Source organism: Schistocerca cancellata, chromosome 5, assembly GCF_023864275.1.
Source record: "Schistocerca cancellata isolate TAMUIC-IGC-003103 chromosome 5, iqSchCanc2.1, whole genome shotgun sequence".
Classification (NCBI taxonomy): Eukaryota; Metazoa; Arthropoda; class Insecta; order Orthoptera; family Acrididae; genus Schistocerca; species Schistocerca cancellata.
This window is the reverse complement of record NC_064630.1, coordinates 483105576-483120252: the sequence shown is the minus strand read 5'-3', so window position 1 is coordinate 483120252 and position 14677 is coordinate 483105576. Positions and strand designations below refer to the sequence as shown.

Sequence of the window (14677 nt, the reverse complement as noted above, 5' to 3'; positions counted from 1 at the left end):
TACCAAGCATTTCCTGGTACAGATGTATATTCTGATGTTAATTTATTGGTTATGAGCAGCAGATTAAAATTGAAGAAATTGCAAAAATGAAGGAAATTCAGGTGATGGGTCCTGGATAAAGTGAAGGAACTAGAGTTGGTTGTGAGTTTCAGGAGAAGAATTAAACAACTATAGAAGACAAATGAGTAGCTATTAGAGATGAAATAGGGAAGGCAGCAGAGGATCACATAAGCAGAAAGACAAGGTCATGTAGAAATTGATGGGTAATACAGGAGATGATGAATTTCATTGGTGAAAAGAGGAAATATAAAACTGCAACAATGCACTCAGCAGAAGGAATACAGATGTCTAAAAAAATGAGGTTGACAGAAGTGCAAAATGGATAAGTAGGAATGGTTAGAGGACAAGCACAAGTCTCTAAATGAATACATTACTGTGGGAAAGATAGATGCAACCTATAAAAAAAATTAAAGAGGTCTTTGGAGAAAAGAGAGGCATCAGTATGAATATCAGGAGCTCAAGAGCCAGTACTAAGTAAAGAAGTAAAAGCTGAACGCTGGAAGGAATATTTAAAAGGTCTACATAGGGGAAATGAACTCGACAATATCATAGAAACAGAACAGGAAGAACGTGAATATGAGATAAGAGTTATGATACTGCGAGAAGAATTTGTCAGAGCACTGAAGGACCTAAGTGGAAACAAGGACCCTGGAGTAGATGACATTCCATCAGAATGAAATTACTGAGATCCTAGGGAGAGCCAGCCATGAGAAAATTATTCCACCTGGTGTGCAAGATATGTGAGACAGGAGGAATATCTTCTGACTTCAGGAAGAAATTAATAATTCCAGTTCCAAAGAAGACATGTGCTGATAGGTGTGAATGCTAACAAACTGACACTAACTATTTACAGAACAATGGAAAACTTTGTGGAAGCCTACCTCGAGGAAGATCAGTTCGGATTCCAGAGGAATGTAGGAACATGAGAGGCAACAGTGACCTTACAACTTATTCTTGAAGATAGGTTGAAGAAAGGCAAATCTATGTTTACAGCTTTTGCTCAAGCAAAGAAAGCTTTCAACGATGCTGACTAGACTACACCTTCGGGCAAGATGCAGCGAACTGAAAGTTTTTACAACTTGAACAGAAACCAGGCTGCAGTTGTAAGAGTCGAAAGACACTGTAGTTGCAAATATAGTGAGACAGAGTTGTAGCTTGTAGCGACACTGCCGCGCGCTAATTCAAGCTCGCTGGTGTGTGTGTATGTGTGTGTGTGTGTGTGTGTGTGTGTGTGTGTGTGTGTGTGTGTGTGTGTGCGCGCGCGCGCGCACGTGTGTCAGTGCAATGCTGTGCGGTCGTAATTACTGTTCACGACGTTTGTGTAGTTCCGCGCCCAGCCTCTAGAGGCTCTGTGTTTTCTAGCTTTTATATACGTTCTGTTTATTGTTATTATTCCTTGTTTTTTGAGTTAATTAGTAGTTCCATGCCTCCTGGCTTGTGTGGACGAGTACTGTTTTCTCTGTTAACTACGGAAGTTTTCCGAGGATTAAGGATCCTTCTGTAGAGGCCGGAAGCAATTTTTGTAACTCCGATCAGTCCATGCATGCCGGGCGTCGTCAGATACGCGCTCGCAATAAAGTTATTGTTGCTCAACTGAAGGTCTTCATTCTTCTGAATCACGTTAAGCAAAGGTCGGACAGCCACCAGTTTACCTGAACCCGACAAGCTCATTCCTGCTGTTATCCAATCTGTACATTGAGCAAGATGTGAATGAAACCAAGGAGAAATTTGAACTGGGAATTGAAGTTAAGGGAGAAGAAATTGAGAGGTTTGCTGGTGACATTTGATCAGAGATCACAAATGGCTAGTAAGATAAATGTAATGGAATGTGTAATGTCTTGCAAAGAGATTATAAAATTAACATCAACAAAAGTAAAACAAAGGTAATGGAATGCATGGAAATTAAATCAGACAATACTGAGGGAATTAGACATTAAAAGTTGTAGTTTAGCTCTTTGGGCAGCAAAATGACTAATGGTGGCTAAGGCAAAGAGGATGTAAAATGCAGACTGGCTACAGGAAAGAATGCACTTCTGAAAAAGAGTAATTCTGTTAAAATGTAATATAAATTCATTTGTTAGAAGCCTTTTCAGAAAGTATGTGTTTGGAGTGTAGCCTAAGTATGGAAGTGAAACTTTTTTGTTCTTAACTACTAAACTTCAAAAACCAAAAATTAGAAGAGCCAGTTTTAAAAATCAGAAGGTACAAATAATACTGTGGCTTGTTTTCAGTACGGTCCCAGGACAACTGATGCATGTCATTCCCTATGGTGTCACAAAGCTATATAATCACAAATGAAAACACTAGGACTAATTGATTTGAACCCCTTATCTGCAGTGTAGGTCAAGTAATCAACACTAGATTGGGCTGCTTTTGGTTTTAAATAAAAAAAGTAGGATTGCTGTACAACAGTGTCTGCCATATTGCTTTGTGACACATACATGAAAACCATAGACACAGACCCACCAACTGGCTCTCATGTGTATCCTAAAATTCTACCAAAATCGATTCTTTCTCAAGTGTCTGGGATAGTATCTATCACATATTATATATGTATCTACCACATATTATATGTCAGCATGTTCAAAGTTAGCTGTTACTACATATTTTTAGGGAAACTATGCCTTTAAAGAAATCTGTAAAATTCTCATAACGTTTTCCTGAACAGATGGCTCGGCTGGTTAGCACAGTTGATTGGCATTTTGCATTCTAAAATAAATGATGTAAATAGATCACTCAGCATTATCACTCTGTCACTTTCAGTTTTAACGCCAAATTCCAGTCTTTGACTGTTATTCACACACTTAACATTTTCTCGGTGCTTTTTTGTTAACATATGTTTTGAAACACAGCTTTTTCCACCATATAATACACAAATGTCACAACAGCAAAGAGTACAAAATGCTAACAATGGTCCTTTCCTAGACCTGACAATGCATGGAAACTAAGCCAAATATTGCTTGTAGAAGATGGATTTATATGTTTCTGCCATAATGAAAAAAAAAACATTAAATCAAAATACTATGAACGTGACAAAAGAAGTTATACATAAATATGCAGATCTAAAATAAGCACTTACACAGAAATAAAGCGTTTTAGGGGTTCACATAACATAATAATCCACTCTAAAGACTTAGATTGATTTTCAAAAAAATTGAATAGTAAGTGCTTCCTCGTAAGCACAGTGACAACACACAAACACAAGTCCAAATAGAGCACATTAGTGAGCAGTATGAATATACAGCCTACAAAGTGTGCGAGAAAGAGGAAAAACAACAACTGATGCACAGGCTGCATGCGGCATCCTGATTTTTGCGAACTTCAATATGCACACAACTAAAGTGAAGGACTTCCAAGCATTAGCAAGAAACACTAAAATGGTGGTTATTCAAAACAAACATCTTACATTTGACAATAATTAGCAAAAAAATTGGGAGAAATGGAATAATCGGGAACCTGGAGGAAAGGTGGCAAATCAGTAGGCTACCCCCTAAATCAGGAGAATCTGTACATCCATCTTTTAAGAGATGGTTTGGGACCTTAACTGTTCAGTACAGAATTTAAAATCAAACACCTTTCAGCTGTCTAAATTTCCAGATTGTTATTTTATTGGGATACCAGTTTTGGCAATATATTACACTATCTTCAGGCTTCCTGGCCGACATGTAGGAAGCTTCCAAACTTGGTTCTTGTCAGAATAGGAGCCAGCGTTCAAACACTGGTATCTGTAGATATTTGAGACAGTGATGTTTGAAGTGATTGCTGTCTTAAAAATCTTGAGATACCAGTCTTTGAATGCTGGCGCTAATTCTGACCAGAACCGAGATTGGAACTTTCCTACACGTTGATCAGGGGGCCTGAAGATGGCATAATATATTGCCGAAACTGGTAGCCCAAAAAAATAACAATTTGGAAATATAGATGGCTGAAAGGTGTTTGATTTGACATTCTAAATCAAGAGAACTGGCAGGCAAGTGTGTCATAGACCAATGTTGAAGATTAGATGGTTAGATAAAATAACAAATGAAGAGGTACTGAACCATAGTGGGGAGAAAAGAAATTTATGGCACAACTAGAAGAAGGGATCAGTTCATATGACACATCCTGAAACATTAACGTCTCACCAATTTAGTACTGGAGGGAAGTGTGGAGGGTTAAAAACTTCAGAGGGAGACCTAACCATGAATACAATACGCAGGTTCAGATGGATGCAGACTGCAGTAGTATTTAGAGACGAAGAATCTTGCGCAGGATAGACTACTACAAAGTTCCATCAAACCACTATTTGGACTGAAGAGCACAACAACAGCAACACAGTTTAATGTAATGTGGATTACAAACAATGGTGCAACATGGCTTTTGTACGTTATACGAGTCACTACCAATAGAATGAACTTTTAATTTTGAGAGCATTAAAACAGGTTTCAGCATTATGATGAAGGGGGAACCTGGAAGTATGGAGAAATGAATTCAGTCCAGGGGTAACGAGAGATATAAGAAGAAAAGTGTTACACACAATACATGCTTGCACAGTTCGGATTTTAGCCCCATCATTCTGGAGATTCTAGGTGAGTCTTTTCCACTGCACATACAGATTTGTGTCTTAAGAAGAATTGCCTTAAAAGAAATATAGGAAGTGAAATAATATCAATTTTGAGATTGGGTACCCAGTAAACGGTAATCTATCTTCATCATTTTTGTTTTCACGAAACCAAACAGTTAATGATGTACCTCAAAGAATTATGATTTTAATGAGATGGAAAGTATTGCCTCGTTAGTTACCTATTCTTGTGAGGAGAAAAGCTGCTGTTTAGTAGTGAAATATACCTGTCCTCACCTTAATGTTCACATTACATGGCAGACAGAGTAATTCTCAACCTATTCATTTTCAGCTTGCAATTAACAAGAGTAACAGTACAAAACTAATTTCCTTACAGGGTTACAGTAGTAATACAGTAAACAGATTAGGGTGTGTTACTTCTAATTTGGTACTGTATTTCATGTCTCTACTTGGCTGATATTAACTATTTTGTTGTTTTGGCAATTGTATCTCAGGAGTAGTTTCTTTACATGGGATGTGCCTGTATTCCTAGATATTGTACTTTTACTGATAAGATTAAGTTGAACATAGTTCTCAGAGTGAGACACAGAAATTTTAATTTCATCATTGTTTTACAGCATAAAATTAAAATATCTGCAAAGATAATGTGTTACATTAGAATTCTTTGTTTGCTGCATTACTCATGTAGTGGCATTACACAAACAATTAAATATTTCTGTGACATTCTGTTACATTTTAAATACTACAATAACAAAAATAATCAATTTTTGACAATATAATGTAATTAGATAGATAAAACAATCTACTCACCAAGCGGCAACAGGAGAACACACATATAAAAAATGGTTTCATGTATGCAACCTTTTTTTTAGATTGTGTTCTCCTGCCATGGCTTGGTCAGTAGATTTCTTATCTATAGAACTGGTGTGAAAGTAATTTCACATAACAAAAATAATGGAACAGATGGGCACCTGTTGTCAGAAATAGGAGTAGTCTCTAAGAATTAATTAGTTTTAGTTCTGAGAGAACTTAGTATGCTAATAGGAAAATGGAAGATAACTTAATGGCATTTTGATGAGGGAGGAAAATCTGACTGAGCACAGACATGTCTAAGTGGCATGAATGATAGTTTTATTTTTAGATCTACAGCTACAGATTTATGTCAAAATGCAGCAGTGCTGTACAAATATCACTACATTAAGAGGAATGTAAATGTGGCTGTGTGTGGCAACAGTGTACACTCATAACAGAACACAGCTCTTTTGCACCTTCAGTGTTTGTGTTAAACAACATTGGTTGCAGAAAAGAGAGATATTCGAGAAAAGCCCAAATGCAAATTATAGTGTACAGTAAAACACAAAAGCAAATTATAGCCTATAGTAATGTCCCAACTGGACCGATGTGAAATCAAACAATAGCTAGCAAGAGAGGTACCAATGCATCATCTTACCACAATGTCAGTAAAGATGATTTGCTCGACACTAGGTGTTATACTTCATGATAACAACACTAACAAAATGAGGAAGCATGTAAGTCATGTAAGTGGTATGCACTTATGGAAAGCCATGGGGAACAACAAACACCAATGAAAAAGTGGAATATAAGGAAAATAGAGGTAGGAGGAGTTTTACATGAATTAAGCGTGCATACTGTCATGAAAGAGTTGGCAGTTTCAGATTCCAAAACAGCAACCTTATTTTACACTACAAATCCATCACAAGACGAAATTTAGCCTACGGAAGCAGATTTCAAGATGTGTAGAGCAAATTTTGTCATTTGTCCAACATCTTGCTTTAAAGAAAACCACTACAGAAACCTGCTTTAATACCCAAACATGTATAGGATAGGATGGAGTTTGCTGAAAACCATATTCATGGATTTGAGAATGGGATTAAGTGATCTAAAGTGATGAGAAGAAGTTTAATTCAATTGGGCCAGATGGACTATGGGCATGACTGGAGAAAAGAGCAGCAGGCAAGAATGCGTAGAAATTTTGTTGGTGGAAATGTTATGATTTGAGCAGCCTTCTGCACAATAGGTAAATCACACACTGTTCTGCTGAACAGTACAATGAACTCTAACATGTACACTGAGATGCCGAAGACAGAATTGATCAAAGTGTATGAGGGGCTAGGGAATGTAAGTCTAATGTTTCAACAAGATAATGCATCTGTGCATCCTTCTGCTACAACCAAAAGTGGTTTGAATATGAAGATATAATGTCTTGCCCCGGTCTGCACGTAGCCAAGATATGAACCCCATGAAAAATCACTGGGGAATACTTGCAAGGCATGTTTATCACAATGAAAGGCCATCTGAGACCACATGTGAGCTGGAAAATGTGATACAAGAAGAATGGGTGACAATTTCACTGCAAGAACTACAAACACTAACGATGTCAATGCTGAAGAGAATTTCTGAGATAATTATGAAGAATGGAGGTTGGACAAAGTAGTAACAACACAATAATACAACGGACAATGAGTGACATGTTTTTTACTGTGATTACGAAAAAAGCTATGTAATCCTGTCATGATTGTTTATGTCTCATATGTGTCTACTACTTTCATAATAAATTCGATACAGTATCCGACAGACATTGTAATATTATTTTCGAAGGAATCCTTCCTTTATACTGACTTCCACTACTGTATATTACTTAGGACAGTAGGAGACATATTGAAAATGTAAGATTCTACCTACTGGGTACATATAAATAAAAAGCAGATTAATGAGAAAAAGAGTAAAAGAAGCAGCTCAAATGAATTTAGAAAAGGAAACTTAAATTTCACTGATCAAGGACCAGTTATTTTGGCAGAATTAACAAAAACCTGGCTCCTACTGCTCGAGTCTTCCATTCAGATGTGCAAATTTATGTAAGAAATAATTTTACAGCAAATTGATGATACAATTAATACTGCTTACTACCAACTAAATGTTTTTTGATGATCAAAAACAATGCACACTAATTACATAAGAGTTAATGACAGACTGTCAGTACTGAAATTAGAACATTACTACCACAACTTAATGAAATGTACACTGTGTGTGTACTTGCAACACACATAGTTGCAGGTCATATGACCTTTCTGGTAAGTAGATCTGTACAAGAAGGGAAACAAAACTAGAAAAATGGTAGAAACGGAAATAAATTTATTAAATAGATGAGATTGTCGACAGTGAACAAAACACAAAATGTAAAAAATAAGAAGCAGAACTTTTCTTCTGTCTTGTGAGTGAATTTGATCAAGAAATCTTCTTCATGATATCTTCCTTGCTGTTCTGGTCAATCAGCACAAAACACATCAGTCACCTTGGAGACAAACAATAATAATTGATTTACTATGTGTAAACATATACCTGGAAGGATCGTGGATGGGGGTGAGGGTGATGGAACTGCGCTGTTTGTATCATGTCGCCCAACTCCTCGTCTGATGTTGACGGTGTTGAGGCGGTTTCCAATGGATCTTTCTCAGCAGTGTCCTTCTTCACATCTCCATCAGTGCCAGTCTTTGCAGGTGGCGCCGGTATTACTGGCTCTGAGAGTGGACTTTCCTCCTTTGTCGGCTGTTTGATGAAAAGATATAAAAGTTCCATTTCAAGCAGTTTTTTTCTTTTTAAATAACTGTGTAGTTGAAATTTATTCACTAAGACAGCTATGCCTTGCTAAAAATGGGGAATCAAAGAAAGTACTTATGAAACCTTGGAGCTGTGGCACACTACATGAATTGGAACTGAAGATCACAGACATAAATGAAACAACCATAAATAGGAAGACATTAATGTGACTTCTGAAGTTTTCCCGGCGTATTTCTTCTTCTAATAATTTCCGGGTATGCAGCCGGATCCCGTCGACATTCTGCCACGATATTTCGGCCCAGAGACTGTCAGTACTGAAATTAGAACATTACTACCACAACTTAATGAAATGTACACTGTGTGTGTACTTGCAACACACATAGTTGCAGGTCATATGACCTTTCTGGTAAGTAGATCTGTACAAGAAGGGAAACAAAACTAGAAAAATGCGCGAGATTCGGCATAAATACCGCGACTGCACCTGGGCTCTTCAGTAGTTGTGTACTCACCTGATGATGGCCGGACGTCTCTGGGCCGAAATATTGTGGCAGAATGTCGACGGGATCCGGCTGCATACCCGGAAATTATTAGAGGAAGACATTAAGGTAAATGGTTTTGGTGAAAACTCCAGTTTTGTTGGTCAACTGATACTATCTTAATTATAGACGAAAAAATTACTTGGGTACTGTTATAATAACATAAAATCATCCAAGAACAATTCAAAGACAACTCAAGACACCTAAGGATGTAAGATTTGGAAGAAAAAAAAATTGCCTCTTCTTTTAGTCAACACACAGTAATTATAAGCAGAGATAGGCTACAGCTGCCGGGAAGTACACAATTCTCTGATGTCTGTAGCCAATTTGTCAAAATTCAGGTAACTGTGTGAATAATTCTGGGAGAAAACTACATCAAAATGAAACAGAAACACACAGAGAGAAATTATTAGGTGTTGAAGGGCAACAAAGTAGGAGAAGAAAAGATGAAACTGTCATAGGTGTGAGGGCAAAAATAGTGGGAGAAAGGAGTCAGAATAGGAAAAGAGCAGCAAGAAATTGTCCATATAGATGGTTTGCTTATGAGCATTTTATTTGAAATTTAAGCACTTCCTTTAAAATGTGAATCTTATGCTGCATTATGTCTGAGTCAGCTAGTACTGACTATCCAATTTCTTAATGTGAGATTTGTAACAAGAAACAACATTGACAAAGTAAATGAAACTGTAAAACAGCAATATGGTGAGCTGATGGCCCAAAGGAAACAATATCCAAATCAACAATATGCAGATATCATAAATTAATTACTCTGTTATCATTATTTAACAGCTTACTTTTATGAAATAATAATCAGTGTCATCAATCACAACCTCGACACTGCGCATAAGCATGTGCGAAACTTAGTCTGGTATTCGTGGGTTTGTAAAAATTAACAAATGTGTAGGGTTCTTAGAAGTTAACCATTTAACAAAACAAGTATGCTGACTGACAATATATATATTCTCCCATGACCACATAACATATACAGGATGGTCCATCTGAAGTTTCGGATGAGATTATCTTGAAAACTATACATCGGGTACAAATAGTGGGTAAGTCAAGTTCATAAGCTCAAAGGGGGACATCAAATGATACTACACGTGACCTCCAGCCCCCACCCCCTTGGGTGGGACAGGGGAGGGGGCAACTTTTAAATCTTAAATGGAAACCCCCATTTTTTATTGCAGAGTCAGATTCTCCATAAAAAAATAATCAAGTTTGGTCTGAAACATTTTTTTAAACCATTGACAGATGGCGCTGAAATCGAGAAACAATTAAAATTGGGGAAGAACTTTATTTTTATTTATAATGATCCGAGAAGGACGCATCAAACTGATACAAAATGTGCACCAATTCTTCAATTACACCAAATTAAGCTATTTTTTTACAAAATGTATCCTACTCGCCACAGTTTTTGATGGAGGGAAGTGGAATGGTACTAAAATCTCGTTAGGGAACTCTTCACAATTGCATTACCCACCCGGCTGTGGTGCTACCACGGCCAAACTATGAACTATGGCTCAGTATAAAGGTCAGTGCATGCGATCAGATGTCACTTCAGTTTCAGATTGTGAACCGTAAACATCAACTGACGAAAGTAAATTATTCTTTAGCAAAACATGGCTCACTATCCTCCTACAGAGACTGTTGATATGATGTTAATTTTAGGTGAATGCCATAACAATTTGCTGCAGCTGCGCAATTATATGCAGATCATTTCCCAAACAGACGACATCCAAGCGAAAACATTATTCAAAATTGCTCTCAATGAGCTCAAAATGGATACATGCACCGTCCACCTCGTCATCGTGAATACAGTGAAAATGACACTTGTACCCTTACTGTTCGCACCTGCATTCAACTGGATCCCGAAATTAGTAGACGTGTGATTCAGAGACACACTGGAATACTGAAATCAACTATTTTGAGGATTTTGAAGGCACGTAAATATCATGCATATCATATCACACTGACACAGTCATTAACGCCAAAAGATATGCAACTACACGTGCATTTACACCAATGGGTCTTGGAAATGATAAAGAGGTGACAATGATTTTTTTTGATACGTTATGTTCACCGATGAAGCCACATTCAAAAACAATGGCGAATTAAATATTCATGATTGTCATTATTGGTCCCCTGTCAATCCAAACTGGCACAGACCTGTCAACAATCAACACAAATGGTCGTTAATGGCCTGGTGTGAAATTTTAAATGGTTACTTGATAGGACCAAATTTTTTTGACCGAAATGTTACTGGGGAATCTTATTTACATCTTCTCCACAATGATTTGTCGGAGCTAATGGAAGATGTTGATTTAGATACTAGGCAACAAATGTGTTTCCAACAGGGTGGAGCAGCTCCCCATTATGCTAAAAATGTGTGGAATGTTTTAAATTTATGGCACTCTGGTCAGTGGATAGGACGCGGCGGACCAATTCAGTGGTCTCCACGTTCACCAGACCTAATATCTCATGATTTTTTTCTTGTGGGGTTATTTAAAACATATTGTTAATGAAAGATAGCCCACAACCAGAAATGATACGGAGCAGTGTATTCAAAGAGCATGTGCAGCCATACCACGGGATGTGCTGCTCAAAACTGTGGACAACTTTTGCAGATGATTGACTTTATGCGTCCAAGCAAATGGGGATAATTCTAAACAATTTCTTCATGGCCAATTTCATTAATTAAGCACCTCAAATTGTGAGAGGTGAGGGGACTCACATTAATGATGCACCCCAACATGTGAGAGGCAAGGGGGCTCTCACTAATGAAGCACTCTATGGGAACATCATTCTACTACGTCCATGTCGTCATTCCGGGTAACGCATAAAAAGTAGGATACAGTACATTTTGTACAAAAATAGCTTAATTTGGTGTAATGAAAGAATTGGTGCACATTTTTTATCAATTTGATGTGCCTTTCTCGGATAATTCTAAATAAATCAGAGTTCTTCCCCAATTTTACTTTTTTCTCAATTTCAGCGCCATCTGTCAATGGTTTAAAAAAAGGTTCCAGACAAAACTTGATTACTTTTTTATGGATAATCTGAATCTGCAATAAAAAATGGGTGTTTTCATTTAAGATTTAAAAGTTCCCTCACCCCCCACCCCCCACCCCACCCAAGGGGGCAGGGGCTGGAGGTCACGCATAGTATCATTTGATGTCCCCCTTTGAGCTTATGAACTTGTATTACCCACTATTTTTACCTGATTTATTGTTTTCAAGATACTGTCATCCGAAACTTCAGATGGACCACCCTGTATATGCTGAAGACTGCTGGTACCACATACATTCCCATTAACTGGAATATCTCTGCCAAAAAAGAAGTCCTCTTAAATTACAATGGCAAATGAAAATATGCCAACTACCACAGTGTACTTCTCTTTAAAAGTAACATAATGATCGCCATGTGTATATTTATTTGTGCTAACCATCTTCTAGATAACTGAAGCATTATGGGAGATAAGCAGTTAAGATACATAACATTACATCAACAGGCTTTGACATAGCACACTCTAACAGTTTTTGCAGGAAAGTTATCCCCAGATAATAAATGCAATTAAAAAAAGGCTTAATGGTAAATTAATATTTGAAAAAAACATGTGACTCACTTTAGATATATGTGACAGTTAAAATTACAGTTTAACTGGTAATTGGGATGTAGAGGAATCATGTTGTTGTTGTGGTCTTCAGTCCTGAGACTGGTTTGATGCAGCTCCCCATGCTAATATATCCTGTGCAAGCTACTTCATCTCCCAGTACCTACTGCAACCTACATCCTTCTGAATCTGCTTAGTGTATTCATCTCTTGGTCTCCCTCTACGATTTTTACCCTCCACACTGCCCTCCAATGCTAAATTTGTGATCCCTTGATGCCTCAGGACATGTCCTACCAACCGATCCCTTCTTCTGGTCAAGTTGTGCCACAAACTTCTCTTCTCCCCAATCCTATTCAATACCTTCTCATTAGTTACGTGATCTACCCACCTAATCTTCAACATTCTTCTGTAGCACCACATTTCGAAAGCTTCTATTCTCTTCTTGTCCAAACTATTTATTGTCCATGTTTCACTTCCATACATGGCTACACTCCATACAAATACTTTCAGAAACAACTTCCTGACACTTAAATCTATACTCGATGTTAACAAATTTCATGTGTAATAAATCAAGAGCAGAATGGAAGCTTCACCAGAATCTTACAGCAACCAATAAGCAGTAGAATATTACACTTTCATTGCTTAGCTAAACAGATTAGATGCATAATTCACCATTTTAATAGCAAAAAATCACATGAGGAAAAAAAAGAAGGGAAAAAACTGCTTAAATGATTTTCAAACAATTAGCAGTGAAATACTACTACACCCCAAACAACAAATATTTTAAAAAGAAAAAAAAGGTGTTATTTGGTTAATTTTCTCATTAAAACTTCAAAATTGTCTTTTGTGCAACAGTATACATTAAAGCAGATAGTGTTTTTATCATTAGTGTAACAAAATGGCTCTGAGCACTAACTATGGGACTCAACTTCTGAGGTCGTCAGTCCCCTAGAACTTAGAACTAGTTAAACCTAACTAACCTAAGGACATCACACACATCCATGCCGAGGCAGGATTCGAACCTGCGACCGTAGCGGTCTCGCGGTTCCAGACTGTAGCGCCTAGAACTGCATGGCCACTTCGGCCGGCATTAGTGTAACACTACACATGAATATGGGGAGTAGAATGTATATATATCCCTACAAAAGGTACATATCTGACACATTGGAAAAACAATCTTGTAGCAGGGCAACAAGCATAAAACTTATGGCTGTGTTGTGTCTCAGTCATCCTACATTACCTCTGTGGAACTTTCATTCAGTCCCACGAGCTGTAATGCCTCTTCAAGTGAGAATTCCTGAAGATCAAGCAGTGAAGATGGTGCTTCATCAACTAAGATGGTTGCGGGTGTGTTACTGAGTTCTTCACATAGACTATCCTTGAGCACATACTCTCCTGTGGAAACAAGAAAACAATGCTGATTTTAAAAAAAGTGACAATTATTTCAGAAAATACTCATCCTAACTGCAATGCTTCGCAATGACACGCTTACAAAATTATCATTTTCTTGTATACCAGACAACCATTATTTGAGGAGAACCATTTTAGCCCAACATACCACACGAGAAAGAAAAAGAGAATTTTGTGCTTCACACATCAATTGAAATTATATACATAGTGTTAACATTATAAAGGGGTGAAGACATACACTATTAATAGGCAAAAATATACTTCATATGCAGCAAGACCCTCTAAAAAAAGTCTGTGGGGGTTCTTTATGAGAAATGCTACTATTCGGTAGAAGAATTCATGGAAGACGAACTGATAATTTGAGCAGCATGTCACTTAACGTTAGTTTTTTGGTATAATAAATAATAAATATAATAATCTTATTATTGGGACACTGATACTGATGTCAGTTATGTTATGTTTGCTGTGAATTTGTTCTAAATGTCTGATACATCTCCTGCATCCAAATTAAATTATTTTGATTATCCATGTTATGAAACAAATAAATCACAATTAACAATTCAATTAGTAAAATTTTAGTAAATATTGTTGAAACTTATGCCAACAAAAATGATTTCTGTTCATACACATACTCTTGTACTTCAAATACTTTTACGATGGTGGATATAAAAACATGACTGTTTTCATTACCTGCTATTCACTTATTAAAATCATAAGTTTGTTGCATATTATGTAAAAATAGCAGCCATACACGTACCCTCATCCTCATTAAGTGAGCTTCAAAGAAACAGGAAGGAATCTTTAGTCCAAACTTTTAACTGAAGTAACATTGCTATATGATTTGAATAATGAAATGAAGAAAGTTGTCAGAACAGGAAAACAATGTGTACAATGTAGAGTAGTACAATAGTTTAACTGAAA

At 37.0% G+C, this 14677-nt stretch overlaps 1 protein-coding gene across 3 annotated transcripts in view; it reads right to left on the bottom strand.

Annotated features, from left to right (window-relative positions):
• LOC126188434 (segmentation protein cap'n'collar) overlaps positions 1 to 14677 on the bottom strand; it is an 815786-nt gene that overhangs the window by 182270 nt on the left and 618839 nt on the right. For all 3 annotated transcript variants that reach the window (XM_049930039.1, XM_049930038.1, XM_049930040.1), the window contains 2 exons: positions 13587 to 13741; positions 7982 to 8188 (listed from right to left, as the gene is read on the bottom strand). In XM_049930039.1, the coding sequence (XP_049785996.1) occupies positions 7982 to 8188; positions 13587 to 13741 (362 nt within the window). The remainder of the gene's footprint in view (positions 1 to 7981; positions 8189 to 13586; positions 13742 to 14677) is intronic.